This window comes from Cebus imitator, unplaced genomic scaffold (assembly GCF_001604975.1).
Source record: "Cebus imitator isolate Cc_AM_T3 unplaced genomic scaffold, Cebus_imitator-1.0 Scaffold425, whole genome shotgun sequence".
Taxonomy (NCBI): Eukaryota; Metazoa; Chordata; class Mammalia; order Primates; family Cebidae; genus Cebus; species Cebus imitator.
In genome coordinates this window covers 917,430-934,691 of record NW_016107740.1, presented here as the reverse complement: position 1 = coordinate 934,691, position 17,262 = coordinate 917,430, and the positions used below count along the sequence as shown (strand labels likewise).

Here is a 17,262-nt window from a genome sequence, read left to right as displayed (position 1 = left end):
AAAAAAAAAAAAAAAAAAAAAAAAAGCAGAATGTTCAGAAGTGGAACCATAGGTTCAGGAAAGCCACCTCTAGGTTGTCTGGGATTTTTATCCTCTTTTACAATGCTCTTGTCCATTTTCAACAAAACAATAATGACCTATCAACCTACAGCTCATCCCTAAATGCTAGGAGATGCTCTCGTACCTTGGGAATTGCCAAAGATTGACTATAATTTTTAAGAATTAACTGCATTTAAGTGACCAATCACTTAACAATGGTCTCTGAGCATAAGGCCTGTGATAACTGCTTCTTTATTAGTTAAAATACGCACTTGAAAATCACAACTTCTTGTTTCCAATCATCCTGGAGGACAGAAAATTCGTAACACATCAAGGATGCGTTTCTTACAAATAACACGTTTTCAGTAGCATTTCAGAAAAATATACATCAAATGGAATTTTGACATGACCAGACGTTTCAAGTGTTAAAAAAATTTAGCCAATCTCAAACCCCAGAAATTCCTGATAATCATGATTTAATGACCTGAGGCTCATGATGAAAGGCTGTACTACATCCCCCTTCAAGTAAGCCCCTGATGAAGGAAGCAGTAGGAGGGCCTCCGAAATGGCCAAGGCTCAATGGAATGAAATGGAATTAATTTTAAAAAGACTGCAGAGAGGAGGGGGAAAAGGGCTTCAGATGGACTGGGTTGGAAACCTGGTTGAATGAGGAGGGTCAGGAGGAGGCACGTGCAGAACTAGAAAGCAGGATCAGGATCAGAGTTGACAAGAGATTTGAGATACAGAAACCAGGAAGGGAAGCAGCTTGAAGGCTTTAAAAGGCAGGGAAGTAGAGACACGCTTTCATTTTTTCATTTCTATACAGAGGCTACATGAGTTTTGTATTCGGTGAAATGCCGCAAGGCTGTGCTTTGGTGTTCAGCTAGAAAAGGGACACAGGTGAGGTGACCAGACTGTCCCACCCAGGCACTCACCGGCCGTTGTCACGGCCCACGCCCCACACGCGGATGCTGACGATGGGCTGCGAGTGCAGCACGCTGCGGTCCATGGGGTCCACCAGGCTGAGCATGTCGTTCTCCAGGATCAGGTACATGTCTTTCCCCTGGGACACAATGAGAACACATGCTGTCTTCCTCATGCAGGCTCAAAAGCCTAATCCTGTGTATGTGGCCATCTAGGAACATCATGTCAACCGTCAAAGGAAGCCACCCTGGGGTCTGTAAATCGTCAGCCTAAGAAACTTCCCTTCTGGACAAGGGTATTGGTTATCTTTCACATTCCCCTCACATACCCAATTTCTCTCTCCCTCTCCAAGTCCTCTGAAATGTGTCCTCTGAGCTGCTCTTAAATCTAATTATTTACACTTCTGAATTTTTGTAACAAAAGGCTAATGGTGGGTTCCCCGGAGAGTTTAGTCTATTACTAATTCCATGCCCGTCAAACTCTAAGAACCTCTCTTCGCATTCTTCTGGCCAGATCCTACCAAACATCCCCTTGACGGCCTTCCCAGACCTACAACATATCTGCTTCTTCTCAGTTTAGACACCATTTCCTAGCTGTGTGATCTGCCCAGCAGACAGCAGGCACAGCTTAGTGACATTTCTCAGCACTAACAATAGCTAATGTTTAAATGATGACATTAGGCTACGTGCTTAAGGTGCACTGGCTCATGAACTCTCGAAATTGCCTTCTGAGGGCTTGGATTGTTACTATCGCCAGCTGGCAGTTGGGGAAACTGAGGCTGAAAGTAAAGTAATTTGCTCAAGGTCTGACACAGAACCTGTGGGTGCTGCTATGATACCAGCACAGGGGAACACTGGGTTTCTCCACTCCTGCACTGCTCTTCAGGATCTTAGACTCTGCTGACCCAACTCCCCAACTCTGTTGGCTCTTTGCAGGCAGAAGCACTAGACTATTCAACTGGATTCCCCCTGTAATCTCCCAGGTATAATTTTTTTTGTTTTGTTTTAGATGGAGTCTAGCTCTGTCACCCAGGCTGGAATGCAGTGGCATGATCTTGGCTCACTGCAACCTCTGCCTTCTCGGTTCAAGCAATTCTCCTGCCTCAGCCTTCCGAGTAGCTGGGATTACAGGTGCATGCCACCACATCTGACTAATTTTTTGTATTTTTAGTAGAAACAGGGTTTCACCGTGTTAGACAGGACAGTCATGATCTCTGGCCCCCCGATCCACCTGCCTTGGCTTCCCAAAGTGCTGGGATTACAGGTGTAAGCCACCACGCTTAGCCCTCCCAGGCATAATTTTAAGACATCATTAAACATCTGTTGCAAAGCTGAAAGACTCTCTCTCCTAAAGGTCATCTAGATGCTGTGGCATTGATGCTGGAAGACCTGGCTCAGTAGAACAGTGAGGCTTCTTGGTAGGTCTTCAAATCTCAAAGTGAAACAGATAAATTGCTTTTTGGTATAGTTTTTGGGAACGATGTTTTAGTTTCCCACCAAACATTCTCAGAGTGAAATACAGCTCTGATGCTCAGGGTAGCAGAGACAGGTATCCCAGTGCCTCTGTCAGCCAATGTTTAAGCTGTGGCCTGTGTCTACAGCTGAGATCCAGCTTGGTCTCAAATCTGCCCCAAAGAGCAGCTATGCCATTTACCGATGAAAGCACTGGCAGAAAACACAACTTGTACAGACTGTTGTGGTGAAACAGATTCACAGAGCCTAGAGTGTGCTGCCTTAGACCTATGGCTCCTCCAAATGTCAGTCATTCACATGTTCGTATAAATAACAACCACTTTCCTTCGAAATCCTAGCCAAGAAGGAACAGTATTTTTGACTGAAGGAGGGAGAGAAGACAGGTGGCAAATTTGGTGGGAACACAGGTCTGTGTTTTTTGTTGTTGGTGGTGGTAGTTTTTGAGATGGAGTCTTGTTCTTGTTGCCCAGGCTAGAGTGCAGTGGCAGGATCACAGCGCACTGCAACCTCTGCCAATTTTCCCGCCTCAGCCTCTCCAGTAGCTGGGACTATAGATGTGTACCACCATACCTGGCTAATTTTTGCATTTTTAGTAGAGATGGGGTTTCACCATGTTAGCCAGGCTGGTCTCAAACTCCTGACCTCAGGTGATCCACCTGCCTCGGCCTCCCAAAGTGCTGGAATTATAAGTGTGAGCCACTGCACCCGGCCAGGCCTGGGTATTTGGATGGGAGATAATGCAGTGAGAGAGGACAGTAAAGTCAAACAACAGAGGAGTGTAAATGGCTTTTCTTGGATGGAAAAAAATTTTTCCAGCTCTCCCTTATGCCTGGAATCTAAAGTCAGCTTGGTGGTGCAGTGACTCAGCTCCACTTCAAGGCAGACAAACTCCACCATGGAAAGGCCTGGAAACCTACCTCCCATAAGGACATGCTGCTGGGAGAAAATGTGAGTGGAGTTCCAATCAGCTCAACCAAGAAGCAAATTTTTCTACCACGCTCTGTTCACTAGAAGCAGAGAGCATCTACTCATGTAACAAGCACTATTCCAAGACGCTCCCAATGTGCTATTTCTACAGGAATCAGAGCACACCAGGAAAATAGCTTTTCCAGTTTGATGTGAGTTTTACACACATTTGGTATCTGTATGTATTTCTTTCCTTTCTGAAATTATCTCAACTAACATTTCAAAATGCAATCACTTTGCTGAAAGGGAGATATATATAAATATCAATTCCACAATTCGTGTATAATGTTGATTCTTCAGACTGTAAGCAGAGTATTATAAAAGGATACTTTGTCAACTTTTAGGGCAGAGGCATCAACACTTTTGTGTGTATGTGTGGAAGTCGCCTTCTTCTTTGAGAATATGGGTCCTTCGTCTTCCAGTCTGTAAACCTGCTCTTCTAGACTGGCACATCCCATTTTGCAGGCATGTATAGGAGAGTTCTGAGCCCCTAAAGCTCACCTGTGGATCTGTGTCACTTAGCTGCTGAGAAATACTTTCGCCCCGTGCCCCGGTCCTCACGGGATCTGGCAGTGCTAAGGGATTAGTCACACGGGGGCACCATGCCTACACTTCCTGGCTTCATGGGAAAAGGCGCCTGATAAACACCTGGGAGCCCCTCAGTACCATGTGTCACTGGGCTGTAGGGCTTCCCGAAACATAGGAGAATGTAAACAGCCTGCCACACATCGTTCTACATGCCACTTACCTCTCCCCAAATCCCGACCGTGTCTCGGATGTCATTTTTACAGTAGGAAAGTTGTCGGATGCAGTTGTTGACCGCAACGCTACTTTTACCGGGGGCGAGGTCCTCTTCTGCCATCTCTACCCATCCCAGAGAACGCACAGCAAAACACTGGAAGACAGACGAACAGGACAGGAAGTCACTCCGTGGTCTGGTCAATCATATCAGCTTACACTACTCTCCTCCCACAACTACAAGGTAATACACTTAGGCACCTGTATTTCCTTCATTATGTTCAGTCATCTGATTGAGTTAACAAATCCTCTACTGCTAGAAATTAAATCATAATTATTTTTTGCTATTTAAAAAATGTTGTGATGAATATCATTTTGCCTGATGGGTGTGTATGTTTGGATTTCTTCCTTACAATAGATTACCAGAAGCAGCCTGGGTGTGGTGGCTCACGCCTGTAATCCCAGCACTTTGGGAGGCTGAGGCAGGTGGATCACCTGAGGTCAGGGGTTCGAAATCAGCCTAGCCAACATGGCGAAACCCCATCTCTGCTAAAAATACAAAAATTAGCCAGGCATGGTGGTGTGTGCCTGTAATTCCAGCTACTCAGGAGGCTGAGGCAGGAGAATCACTTGAACCCTGGAGGTGGAGGTTGCAGTGAGCCAAGATCATGCCATTGCACTCCAGCTTGGGTGACAGGGTGAGACTCCATCTCAAAAAATAAAAAATAAAAAAAAGAGTAGATTACCAGAAGTATAAGCATAGGGTTAACGGGTACAAACATTTCTAAGCTCCTGATACGTCTTATAAGGCAGTTTTTTAAATAGTGAGAAATGCAACCCTGTGAAAACTGTTCTTTGGTAAGCAACTAGAAATGGTGGAGAGAGAATGAATTAAACACATGTTAGGTACTCGTTTCTAATAACAGAGAAGCAAGATGTTTTCTCTAATACCCAGAAAGGCAGCAAAACAAGGAAAAAAAATATGCACTCATGATAACAAATAAGTGTGTCATGTCCTATAGCGTCTGTGATGAGGGAATCTTAGAATGCTGAAGAACTTGCAGAATTGACAGATTTGTACTTTAAAAACTATTTATTCTTGTATCGTTTAGAGAGATTCTGTTTGAGATCATACTTCTTCTATTTTAAAGTTCTGTAATTCCACTTTTCCCTTTAATTAAAAAAATACTATATGCTGCTTATTATAACAAGTAAAAAATTCAAAGACATATGAAGGAAAAACTTCCCAGTGCACGTGAGGGTGACCTGGCTAAAGCATTTGCCTTTCTGGTGATCACCAGGGCTGCCACATGCCTGAGCAGGGTCCCTCATCCCTCTCTGCATCCCTGGTCCTGGCAAGCTGTGCATCACGGCCGGGAGGCCACCTTCCTGGGATAGGAAAGGCAGACACGGAGCCACCCTTCCTTGGGAGCCAACAGACTGGCTCTTGAAGAACAGCTTGTAAAGTCTCCAAATGGGAGCTTCATAACCACATGAAGAAATGCAGCAAAGTGTCCTAAAGTGACCACATTCATTCTAGTGCCAACGTCCCCTTTCAGTCACCATGCACAAACTGGGCACCTCCTTCCTGAGTGGCTGATCACACTGTGTCAGGAAAAAAACTCACCAAAATCTCAAAGACTAAACATCCCATTTAAGCATGCTGATCCTCATGTCCTAGAAGAGAGGGCTGTGTAACCACCTCGCTGCCACTGTGCTGACAGTGCACAAGGTGCCTTTTACCAAGAAACCAAAAAGAGAAGGCAGCTCCTGTGACAACCACAGAAGCTGCTCAGGAGTCCAAGTCTTGAGGAAAGGTTCTGCACATGTGTACACACTGCAGGGCACCAGCTCGATGGTGAGGAGGTCTTGGGTGCCAGAGCCGGCTGTGGCCAATTCAGGGCTGGTCAGGTCTTGGCTGGCCTGCCTGCCCCCTCCACAGCTCTGCTCCCTCAGTCTCAAAGTTCCTCTAGGTGGATGCATTGGATATTCCACAGAAGCACCCCACTAAATGTGTTGCTTTATGAAGATGCACAATTTTGCCAGTCTGAGCCCCTAAGTGCCCATGCCCTGCTATTGCTCTAGAAAGTACTGTGCAGCCCACTAACCTCTCTTCCACGAAGGTTCCCAACCCAGGCCTTAGTCAGTAAAATCAGTGTCCCAGCTGACTCCTCTGGCCTGCCATTCCAACCTTGTTCCCTACCACCTCTATTCACATGTCAAAAGTATTAACTCAGTCAGTCCTCGCCCCCACCCTTAGAGGTCGATACTAAGTTACTGTACCCACTTTATACATAAAGAAACTGAGCGAAGCACCAAGGTGGTAAGTGGTAGATCTAGGATTCAAACCTGGGCAGTTTGGCTTCTGGGCTCCTACGCTAAACCACTTTGCTCTGTGCCCCCGAGATTTTCATGGAAGGACAATGTCAGATGGGGTTAGGATGATAAAGAAGGCTGGATAAACAGCCCGTGATCTCAATACAGTTTCTTTTTCTTTTCTTTTCTTTTTTTTTTTCAGACAGAGTCTTGCTCTGTCACCCAGGCTGGAGTGCAGTGGCATGATCTCGGCTCACTGCAATCTCTGTCTCCTAGGTTCAAGTGATCCTCCTGCCTCAGCTTCATGAGTAGCTGGGATTACAGGTGCACGCCACCATGGCCAGCTAATTTTTCTATTTTTAGTAGAGACGGGGTTTCATCATGTTGGCCAGGCTGGCCTCGAACTCCTGACTTCAAATGATTGGCCTGCCTTGGTCTCCAAAATGCTGGGGTTACAGGCGTGAGTCACCATGCCTGGCCCTCAATGAGGTTCTGAGTGTATATGGATCAAGAGTAGAAACAGCTTGCATTCCAGTCTCAGCTCTCTGAGGGACTGGTGCTGGGGACTTGGACAAGCCATTTACTAAATCCCAATTTTGTTCGTTTGTAAAAATGGGAGTAACAATAATAGTTACTTCCGAGGGTTTTTGTGAGGAGAAAATAATATAGTCAGTGAACTTAGCAGATAAAAAACACTTGAACATTTGTTCAGTGAGAAAATAAATACAGTCACTCATGTTTTCACATAACACTTAACTGGAATAAACAAGAAGGAACAATGAAAGAAGATTAGGGTGACCACATGTCTGAATCTTCCCCTCAATAGTCTGGGGTATCCCTGTCATTCTGGCAAAATTATTCAGAGCAGCCCCTTGTACTCTCAAAAAGTGTCCTGTGTTAGACAACAAATTATATAATCATCTCAGTCAAAATTCTAGTGAATTTGGCCTCTGGCATAGAAACTGGGGCTTGGGTGGCGTATTGTGGCATGCCCATGTGGAAATGGGGTGTGGGATCCACGGAAGCTGCCATCAGGAGAGCATCTCAGTGATCCTGGCAGGGGTGAACCCTAAAACAGCAGTGTTACTGTGAGATAATATTCTTAAAACCAGAAGTCAGAAATGAATTTCCCACTGTCTCCAACTGCCTACTACAAACCCTCCAACCTGGGACTGCTCAAAAGAATTCAGTAATAGCAAAGAAGGTAAAGAAGAATATTGGCTATTTTCTCTCCTTTGAGTCCAAAATGACAAAAATTTTGATCAAAAATTCTGAACATCAAGAGTATCATTCTTGGCTAAAAAATGCAAATCAGCTGACCTCACCCCAGCACATTAAGAATACTGATCATTTTTCTTGTGCAACCTTGCTGTTAATTTAGTTTCTATCTGAAGAGTTTCACCCCATTCCATGTGGGCAAAGGAAGCAGGTGTATGGGGAATACAGAGCTCCTCCAGATGCCAGCTTGGGTTCTTCCCGAAGAACAGAGCAGTAACAAGCAACCGGCACTGTTTAGTGCTGCCCCCGTGTGGCCAGGAAGGTTCATAACCACTACCGCCACTTTCCCTTAAACTCAGGGATGCTGGGCATAATCAGTTCTGGGAATAAATCCTCATCTTGGAGCACGGGAAGAGCTCAAAATATTTAATCAAGTCATCTGCCCCTTAAAATATATATAACAGAAAAACACAACATATACACTTTGACTGATGCCTGTTCTTCAATAGTTCTTAACCAAAAGGGCTAAAGAGTAATGGTTCAGGTTAGAATCGTGTCATCAGAGGGGTCTGGATTCAAGTCATGATTTTGGTACTTTCTGGCTGGGGACTTTGAGTAAGTCACCTCAGGTCTCTGAGTCTCAGTCTCTTCATCTGTAAAATAATAACGCCGCCTATACTTACAACATGTGTGAGGCCGAAAGAAGATAATGCTGGTAAAATACTTAGCATCATGCCTGGCAGATAGTAAAAACTCAGCAAATGTTTCTTATTCTTTTTTGTTTGTTTTTGAGATGGAGTCTCACTCTGTTGCCCAGGCTGGAGTGCAGTGGCGTGGTCTCGGCCCACTGCAACCTCCATCTCCCAGGTTTAAGTGATTCTCCTGCCTCAGCCTCCTGAGTAGCTGGGATTACAGGCGTGCGCCACCATGCCTGGCTAATTTTTTTGTCTTTACTTAGTAGAGTCAGGGTTTCATCATGTTGGCCAGGCTGGTCTCGAAGTCCTGACCTCAGGTGATCCACCCACCTTGGCCTCCCAAAGTGCTGGGATTACAGGCATTTGCCACAGCATCCAGCCTTTATTATTAATGATAAACTTTTACTATTTTCTATTAGTGGATTTTAAGGATTTCTCTAGTTTAACAGATTTCAGCCAAAGCCAGCATATGGAGATGTACTGTAGACCACAATACATTTGAATAAATGATCTGGAGGGCTTTCTTAAAACACAGAACAGGCCAGGCGTGGTGGCTCATGCCTGTAATTCCAGCACTTTGGGAGGCCAAGGTGGGCAGAGCACTTGAGGTTAGGAGTTCGAGACCAGCCTGGCCAACATGGTGAAACTCCATCTCTACCAAAAATACAAAAATCAGCCAGGCGTGGTGGTGAGTGCCTGTAATCCAGCTGCTCCGGAGGCTGAGGCAGGAGAATCACTTGAACCTGGGAGACGGTGGTTGCAGTGAGCTGAGATCGTGCCACTGCACTCAAGCCTAGGTGATAGAGCAAAACTACATCTCAAAAACAAAACAAAACAAAACCCAATAAAACACACACAGAACATTGGGTCCCTCCCCAGAGTTTCTGATTCAGTTGGTCTGGATAGGGCCCAAGAATCTATATTTGTCTCTTTCTCTCTTTTTTTTTTTCAGTCTTTCAGTCCTAAGAATCTATATTTCTAACAAGTTCTCAGATGATGCCAAAGTTGCTGATCTGGGAGCCACACCTGAGAAGCACTGCTATAGACAGATGGCTCCTTTCTTTATCCAAAGTTATATGGTTCTTAAGACTGAAAGCAAAATCTAGGTTTAAATCCCACCGGCTGCCTCTTATCATTTTTGACCTTGGGTGAGTTAGTTAATCCATCTATGTCTCAATGTCCTCATTATAAAATGTGGGTACTAAAAATAACTTGTCTCACAACAACCTATCAAATGTTGTGAGGATTAACTGGGCTAAATTAGAGTCTGCTGCTGCTTCTGTTATGGTTGTTAGTTACTATGGGCATTTAAGGGATCTGGCTGCATTAGAAGGGACACAGCTTTTGGCCTGGGCCTCTTTCTCTCCCCTTTGTTCCCTCTCCTTCCACAGCGGAATCAAGTCATCCTATCTTAGTTGGAACACTCATCTTGTTTGCAGCTTGTACCTCTTCCTAAAAGATGTGTTGTGGGACAGAACACAGAGCAAAGCCTTGGTTTCTATGACCAGATGGTCCCGGGTTCGAACTATATTCCAATCAGTGGATGCTCAGCCTCCGAAAAATCTAAGGTTACAAATGACAAAGGGCAAGTGGCTGGGCCATTGCAGGCCCTCAGCAAATACTTACTTCGGTCTCTTCTCTCTGGTTCCAGAAATCACGATTAATTCATTTTTTGCTTTCCCCAACCTTCCATTTCTCTTTCCCCAGCTGAATTTCTAGGTTTCTGTCCTTTTCCTTCCCCTAGGCTTTCATGCAGGTAGCAGAATGAGAGCATGCTGTCAGAAAACTTGGGGACCTCCTCCAGGGACCTCATCCAGGGGATGCAGTGAGGGGCGAGACCAGGGCCAGAGCCAGTGAGCCGTGGGATATGGGCCTTGCCTCTAGCCAGGTGGGTCAGCCTCGGGGAACAGGACTGAAGACGACAGTGGTAAAATGAACTCATGTCCACGAATGAGCATATCCAACACCCAGGGCACAGCCGCTGCTCTGTGACTGCGGTGGGATAGTGACCAAAAGGTAAATGCTACCAGAACCAATAAAAGTAACATGTTAAAAAAATTAAAAAGTTCATATCAAAAAGCTAAAATGCGACCCAACACTACAAATGTAATCCTAATTAGCACTCATCTATGGGAATTACTTACCATTCAAGCCTAATCATCCTGTAGCACAATAACCACTGTGCATTCGAGCTGATAAAATTTACTGAGTGCCTGTTAGTTCCTGGAGGACCTAGAGATGGGTGCCTATTCTTCCCTGTAGATTCATCTAGGAGTAGATAAGTTCCTACTTTTGAGAAGCTTGTGACAGAGCAGACGCATAGCAGCAATCTATAGCATGGGTTGTGAATGAAGGGTGCACTGAGGCACAAGCATGAGTTGGGAGCTTAGATTAAGAATCTTGCAAAGGGGCTGGCCCAAAGGAAATAGGTGAGAAAAGGTGGCCACTATTTTCTCAAAGTCTCTGGTCTCTCAATCCTGACACACCATAGCCAGCTATGCCAATCCAGTTTTATTCCTACAATTAATGACTGAGCATCACTAAGGATACTCCCAGGTGGTAGGGGGCAGAACCTTTTCAGAAGGGCAGGTTCCATCTCATCAGCTGACTTCAGGGTTTGGTGGTTTTTTTTTTTTTTTTTGAGACTGAGTCTTGCTGTGTCTCCCGGGCTGGAGCAGAGTGGTGCGATCTCCGCTTACTGCAACCTCTGCCTCCCAAGTTCAAGCGATTCTCCTGCCTCAGCCTCTTGAGCAGCTGGGATTACAGGCATGAGCCACCACGCCTGGCTAATTTTTGTATTTTTAGTAGAGATGGGATTTCACCATGTTGGCCAGGCTGGTCTTGAACTCTTGACCTCAGGTGATCCACCCGCCTCGGCCCCCCAAAATACTGGGATTACAGGTATAAGCCACCAAAGCTGCCACACTTCAGGGATTTTATTAGGGGTCCACAGACCTGGGAGATCCATGGATGGGCTTCAGGAAGTTCTAAACTCCCTGAAAATATATCCAAAATTGTGTATGTGTCTATGTGTGTGTGTATGTGCATGCACGCACACATGTGCAGATTATGGAAAGATGGTCCAAAGCTCTCAATCGTTTTCCAAAAGCTATAAGAATACACAGTACAGTAAATCTTCACTTAATGTCATTGATAGGTTCTTGGAAACTGTAACGTTAAGCAAAATGACCCACCTTGAAGAAGGTTGTTTTGTTCAACTTCTTTCAATGTTGCTCTGCTATAACATGGATGAGTAAAAAAAATTGGTTTCCTTATACATTGTTTCTCTTGACGTTGCAGTTTCTACAAACTCACTAATGATGTTAAGTAAAGGTTTACTGTACTTTAAAAGAATTCCAAGGAGGTTAGATAGCATTGTATGTGTGTATATGCATTGGGGCTAGCAAAAGCTTTCTAGTTAGCATCACAGTCCTTTTTTGGTTAGTGGATAAGGAAAATGGTTAAATGGCTCTACATAGGAAATGATCAAGAATTTAAGGGTGAACAGAAGAAATGGGTATAGGGGAACAAAGGGGGCGGGAAAGGACTGTACAACTTCTGAGTGGCTGGAGCTGGGGCCAACAGGCAGGACGGAATGACCTGTCAAGGTGAGATGACAACCAGGTTTTTGGTTGTTTTTTTTTTTTTTTTTTTTTTTTTTTTGTTTTGTTTTTTTTTTTTTTTGAGATGGGGTCTCTGTCACCCAGGTTGGAGTACGGTGGTACAAACATGGCTCGCTGTAGCCTCGACCTCTCAGGCTCAGGCAATCCCTCCACCTCAGCCTCCCAAGTGGCTGGGACTACAGGTGCCCACCACCATACCCTGCGAATTTTTGACTTTTTGTAGAGTCAGGATCTCGCCATGTTGTCCAGGCTGGTCTCAAGCTCCTGGGCTCAAGTGATCCTCCCACCTTGGCCTCCCAAAGTGCTGGAATTATAGGCATGAGCCACCCCACCCAGCCCCAACACCCAGCTTTTAGTATATACATGAAACTAGCCAGGCATAGTGACTCATGCCTGTAATCCCAACTACTTGGGAGGCTGACACAGGAGGATCACTTGAGGCTGGGAGTTCAAGACAAGCCTGGGTGACAAAACGAGACATGGTCTGTAAAAAAAATTTTTTTAATTAGCCAGGCGCAGTGGTGCACACCTGTAGTCCCAGCTACTAGAGAGGCTGAGGTGGGAGGGTCACTTGAGCTCAGGAGTTCAAGGCTGCCATGAGCTAGGATCAAGCCACTGCACTCCAGCTTAGATGACTGAGCGATACACCATCTCTTAAAAAAATTAATAATAAAATTTAAAAATGGGTTGGGTGTGGTGGCTCACGCCTGTAATCCCAGCACTTTGGGAAGACAAGGAAGGCAGATCACCTGAGGTCAGGAGTTTGAGACCAGCCTGCCAACATGGTGAAACCCCATCTATACTAAAAAAATACAAAAATTAGCCAGGCATAGTGGCAGGTGCCTGTAATACAAGCTACTTGGAAAGTTGAGGCAGGAGAATCACTTAATCCCAGGAGGTGGAGGTTGCAGTGAGCCAAGATTGTGCCACTGGGCAACAGAGTGAGACTCCATCTCAAAAATAAATAAATAAATAAATAAATAAATAAAGCAGCCAGCGAGCAAAGGGCTGTGACCTAAAACAACTTTCACAGAGTCCATTCAAAAAACACATAGGCTTTTCAAGATTCCAAATACCTCTTGGCTGTTGCCTCCATAATAGAGAAGTCTTTAGTAAACTGGCGTTTGTAGTCATTACAGGCAGACACGGAGATCACCGTCATTATGCATACGGTTTTTAATATAATTAGGCTTTGGTATCGGTTTTTTGGGAAATACTGAAATGCTTTTCCGATCTAGGATGTCAGTGGGTTCCGCCAGAGAGGTGTCTGGGGATTCTCTGGAGTGAAGCTTGACCCAGTTCTCCAGCTGGCTGAAGCAAGCAATCCGCCTGATTCATTATTCAGCATGGCAGAGACCTCGGTGGCCAAGGAAGACCCAGAGAGCATTTCTTTGCTGGCCCCAGTGAGTGCTTCAGATGTCCTGCCATTCCCCCAGACTGTCTACAACACAGTGAGCATTCAGGCAGAAATCATGATGCATGGCCCTTGGAGGCCCTGGGCCCGCTAGTGCCATTTACTTAACGTTCCCCCTTCCTATTTTTCAGAGCAAGACAATGTAACGGAAAAGCTCCCCTGATATTAACATCTGACAAGCCCTTCTACAAAGAGGACGGTCATGATCATAGCTAACCCCCACGTAGTGCTTAGCATGTGCCAGGCACTAAGGGCTGATCCATGATTGAAATATCACCCACGATATCCATCTCCTTGCCTGCCACCCACGACTGGCTGGTCCCTTCATGGAGGGCAGTTCCCACCGTGGGTCACCTCTGTCTCTGCTCACAGGGCCAGGAATACTAACCCCATCCCCTGCAGTTGGGAAACACCCAATGCACACACAGTCATACAAAATGAAAGCTAAGGAAGGGGAACGAGGCAACGCATCTGATCGGTGGCGTGCAATCCTTCTTCACACACAACAGGGAGCCGCCCAAGTTCCCAGGATGTAAACCTTCCCTGATTTCGAGTCCTTAAATGAAAATGAAAGGATTCTTTCCAAGCAGATGCATCTTTCCTAGCTCTCCCCTGGGCCATTCCCGTCAGCTCGGGCCTGCTGCCACGTCTATTCCTAACTGCCGCCCTCTGCTGGAGAAAGTGCACTTGCAGACTTGCCACGCAGCAACCTTGAGAAAAGCAATCATTTTGAGATTTACAGGAACCACTGAGGTTCTGGAGAGAGTGCACGAAGGCAGTCTCACTCCAGTGGGGGCTGAGATGAGATCTGGCGTCTACTTTAACTACTGTTGGGGATTCTTTGCTTCCTTCCCCAGGCTTACTCAGGGGAAGCCAAAGCTCCTCACTCCTCTGCATTGAGAGATCTGCTTGGTAAGGGTACGATGGCCCAGAGCAGCAGCCAGGACTCCTTCCTGACTCCTCATGTGGCTCGAGTGGGGAAGGGGAAATGAGTTTGATGAAGGTCAGTGGTCTGAGGCCATGCTGGAGAGGGGGAGGGTGCTGCAATATTTTATTTTACTTTTAGACAGAGTCTCACTGTGTCACCCAGGCTAGAGTGCAGTGGTGCAATCTCGGTTCACTGCAGCCTCCACCTCCTCAGTTCAAGTGATTCTCCTGTCTTAGCTTCCATACTAGTTGGGATCACAGGTGCGTCCCACCATGCCTGGCTAATTTTTGTATTTTTAGTAGAGATGGGATTTCGCTATGTTGGTCAGGCTGGTCTTCAACTCCTGACCTCAGGTGATCCGCCTGCCTCAGCCTCCCAAAGTGCTGGGATTACAGGAATAAGCCACCACACCCAGCCTAATTTTTTTGTTGTTGTCCAGACTGGAGTGCAGTGGCGTGATCTTAGCTCACTGCGCCTTGACCTTCTGGGTTCAGCCTCCCTGAGTAAATGGGACTACAAGTGTGCACCATCATGCCCGCTAATTTAAAAAAAAAGTGGTTTTTTTTTTTTTTTTTTTTTTNTTTTTTTTGGTAGAAATGGGGTTTCACCATGTTGCCCAGGCTGGTCTGGAACTCCTCGGCTCAAGTGATCTGCTCACCTCGGCCTCCCGAAGTGCTGAGATTATAGGCATGAGCCACTGTGCCCAGGTGTCTGTGTGTCTGTGTGTGTGTGTGTGTGGGCACCGCAGGCACCCACACAGAGAAGATGCCATGTGAAGACAGAAGAAAAATGCTGCCAGCACAAACCCAGGAGGGCGGCCCCAGGGGAAACCAACCCTGCCGTCACAGTGACCTTGCGCTCCCAGGCTCCACAAGTGTGAGAAAAGAAAGTGTGTGTAGTTGAAGCCACCTCATCTGTGGTACTTTGTGATGGCAGCCCCAGCCAACAAACAAACAGTGGTGTACACACTTCAGGTAACCATGAGCATATGGAGGAGCTGGCAGTGAAGCCTGAGTTTGTGTACTGACAAATTCCTGTCACCAGCCGCTCTGCCTCCTAGGTGCGGCAACAATGCCAGCTTTCCTGATGGAGAGGAGGCGGCCAGCCTCCCCAGGCCACACCTCACGCCTCTCGCCCTGACACACGTGTGCACAACGTGCCGCCTCCCCTCCTCACAGTCTTGGGTGCACCCAGTAGCTAGACCCAGATGGCACCGGAGCCCAGGGAGGCCAGCCCATTCTAAAGAAGTTCCAAAGAATTCAAGGCCAGGAGTACACTGAGGCAAAGGAAATATTCCCTCAATGGGGAGTGAGTACTTCAAAGCCTACCAGCTCTAGATTTATAGCTTTGGGCTGGCCCTGAGTAGTCTCAGAAGAGCCTCAAAGCCCACACTGGGGATGCCCCCACTGCAGGCACCAAAAGTCCTAAGATGGTGTGGGTGCCCTTGCGCACACTGTCCACCAGGGGGTGCCGTCACCCAACACCCGCTAACAGATCACTGGAGGCAAAGAGGCCCATGGAGGCAAAAGAAATGCCCAGGCAACTGACTAACTGCCTGCTAGCTGCATCCTCCTCCCTCCCAGCCACAGCACTGCTCTCCACAACGTTCTCCAGATGCCTAGGATTATTAGGTCTAGTGGCAATCTGCAGAAGAGCCCAATGTGGGGCTGAGTCCTCTGGGCCTCCTGTTTCACAGTGGCCCCACTCTTGCCCTTACACAGAAGGACTTCTGCTACTAAAGAAAGGCTGGTGCACCGTGCAATGGCAATTATTTGCAATGCCTGCACCACACCAACTCTCATTAACTTGCTGAGCGGGTTCAATCATCAGCACATCATGAACAAGTCATACAAATTAAAAAAATAACCAGAATGTCAACTTATTAATTCACAGAGAGAAACGCAAGTGTCAGCGGACTGCGTGTTCAGGTTGGCTAATGAGAGGGTTCACTCTGCAGGAAATTCACTGTGGTTTCCAATCCCCAGGCCACTGCAAGCTGACGAACAATGATGCTGGCAGAGGAGCCTGGCAATCTGCATCATAACGGCCAGGATCCTTGCAGATTCTTCACTCATGCCAGAGACATGCCTCCGGGTTGTGACTTAGTACAGAAATAGTTAATTGCATAAGTCATTTCCTGCCCAGGAACCAGGCTGGCATTATGAGGCCTATTTTTATCAATGGAAAATTTGAGCAGAGGTGGGTTCAACCGAGAGACGTAGCCCAATGTTTCCAGAATGTCATGAAACAAATTATGTGTATGTTTACTTAAACACGAACTTGCAGGCATATCTCATTAGACATATGTAATCTGATGATCACTTACAATCATCATCATGATACTAGCAGTGATTATTCATCGAGGGCTCACTCTGTGCTGAGTATTTTATACACAAGTTAAGAGCCTGGTCTTGGCAGGGAAGGCATGAAGGTGGGCGCTGACATTTACAGATCACAAGCTGCATGCTTTACAGCATGTAGCACAACATGTTTTCACAACAACCCTACCAAGTAGGTGCTGTATTTATTTTCTAAATGAGAAACTGAGGTTCAGAGACCTTCGCTGAACTGTCTAATGTCACACAGTAAATAAACTGCAGAGTTGGATTTGATCTGAGGTTTAATCCTCAGGGTGGATTACTATCTTGATTTTCCAGAAGAGGATATCAGTTTAGCAAAGTGGCACAGCTGAGGAACAGAGGGATCCCAGCTCTAGTCATACTTTACCTTATTTTAATTTTATTTTATGAGAGGGAGTTTTGTTCTTGTCACCTAGGCTGGAGTGCAATGGCAAGAAGTCGGCTCACTGCAACCTCTGCCTCGCAGGTTCAAGCAATTCACCTGCCTCAGTCTCCCTAGCAGTTGGGATTACAGGCATCCACCATTATGTCTGGCTAATTTTCTTTTCTTTTTTTCTTTTTTTTTTTTT

At 46.1% G+C, this 17,262-nt stretch overlaps 1 protein-coding gene across 7 annotated transcripts in view; it reads right to left on the bottom strand.

Moving 5' to 3' along the window:
- Window positions 1-17,262, bottom strand: part of APBB2 (amyloid beta precursor protein binding family B member 2) — a 405,358-nt gene that overhangs the window by 90,022 nt on the left and 298,074 nt on the right. For all 7 annotated transcript variants that reach the window (XM_017509868.2, XM_037731837.1, XM_017509866.2 and 4 more), the window contains 2 exons: window positions 4,150-4,296; window positions 975-1,102 (listed from right to left, as the gene is read on the bottom strand). In XM_017509868.2, the coding sequence (XP_017365357.1) occupies window positions 975-1,102; window positions 4,150-4,296 (275 nt within the window). The remainder of the gene's footprint in view (window positions 1-974; window positions 1,103-4,149; window positions 4,297-17,262) is intronic.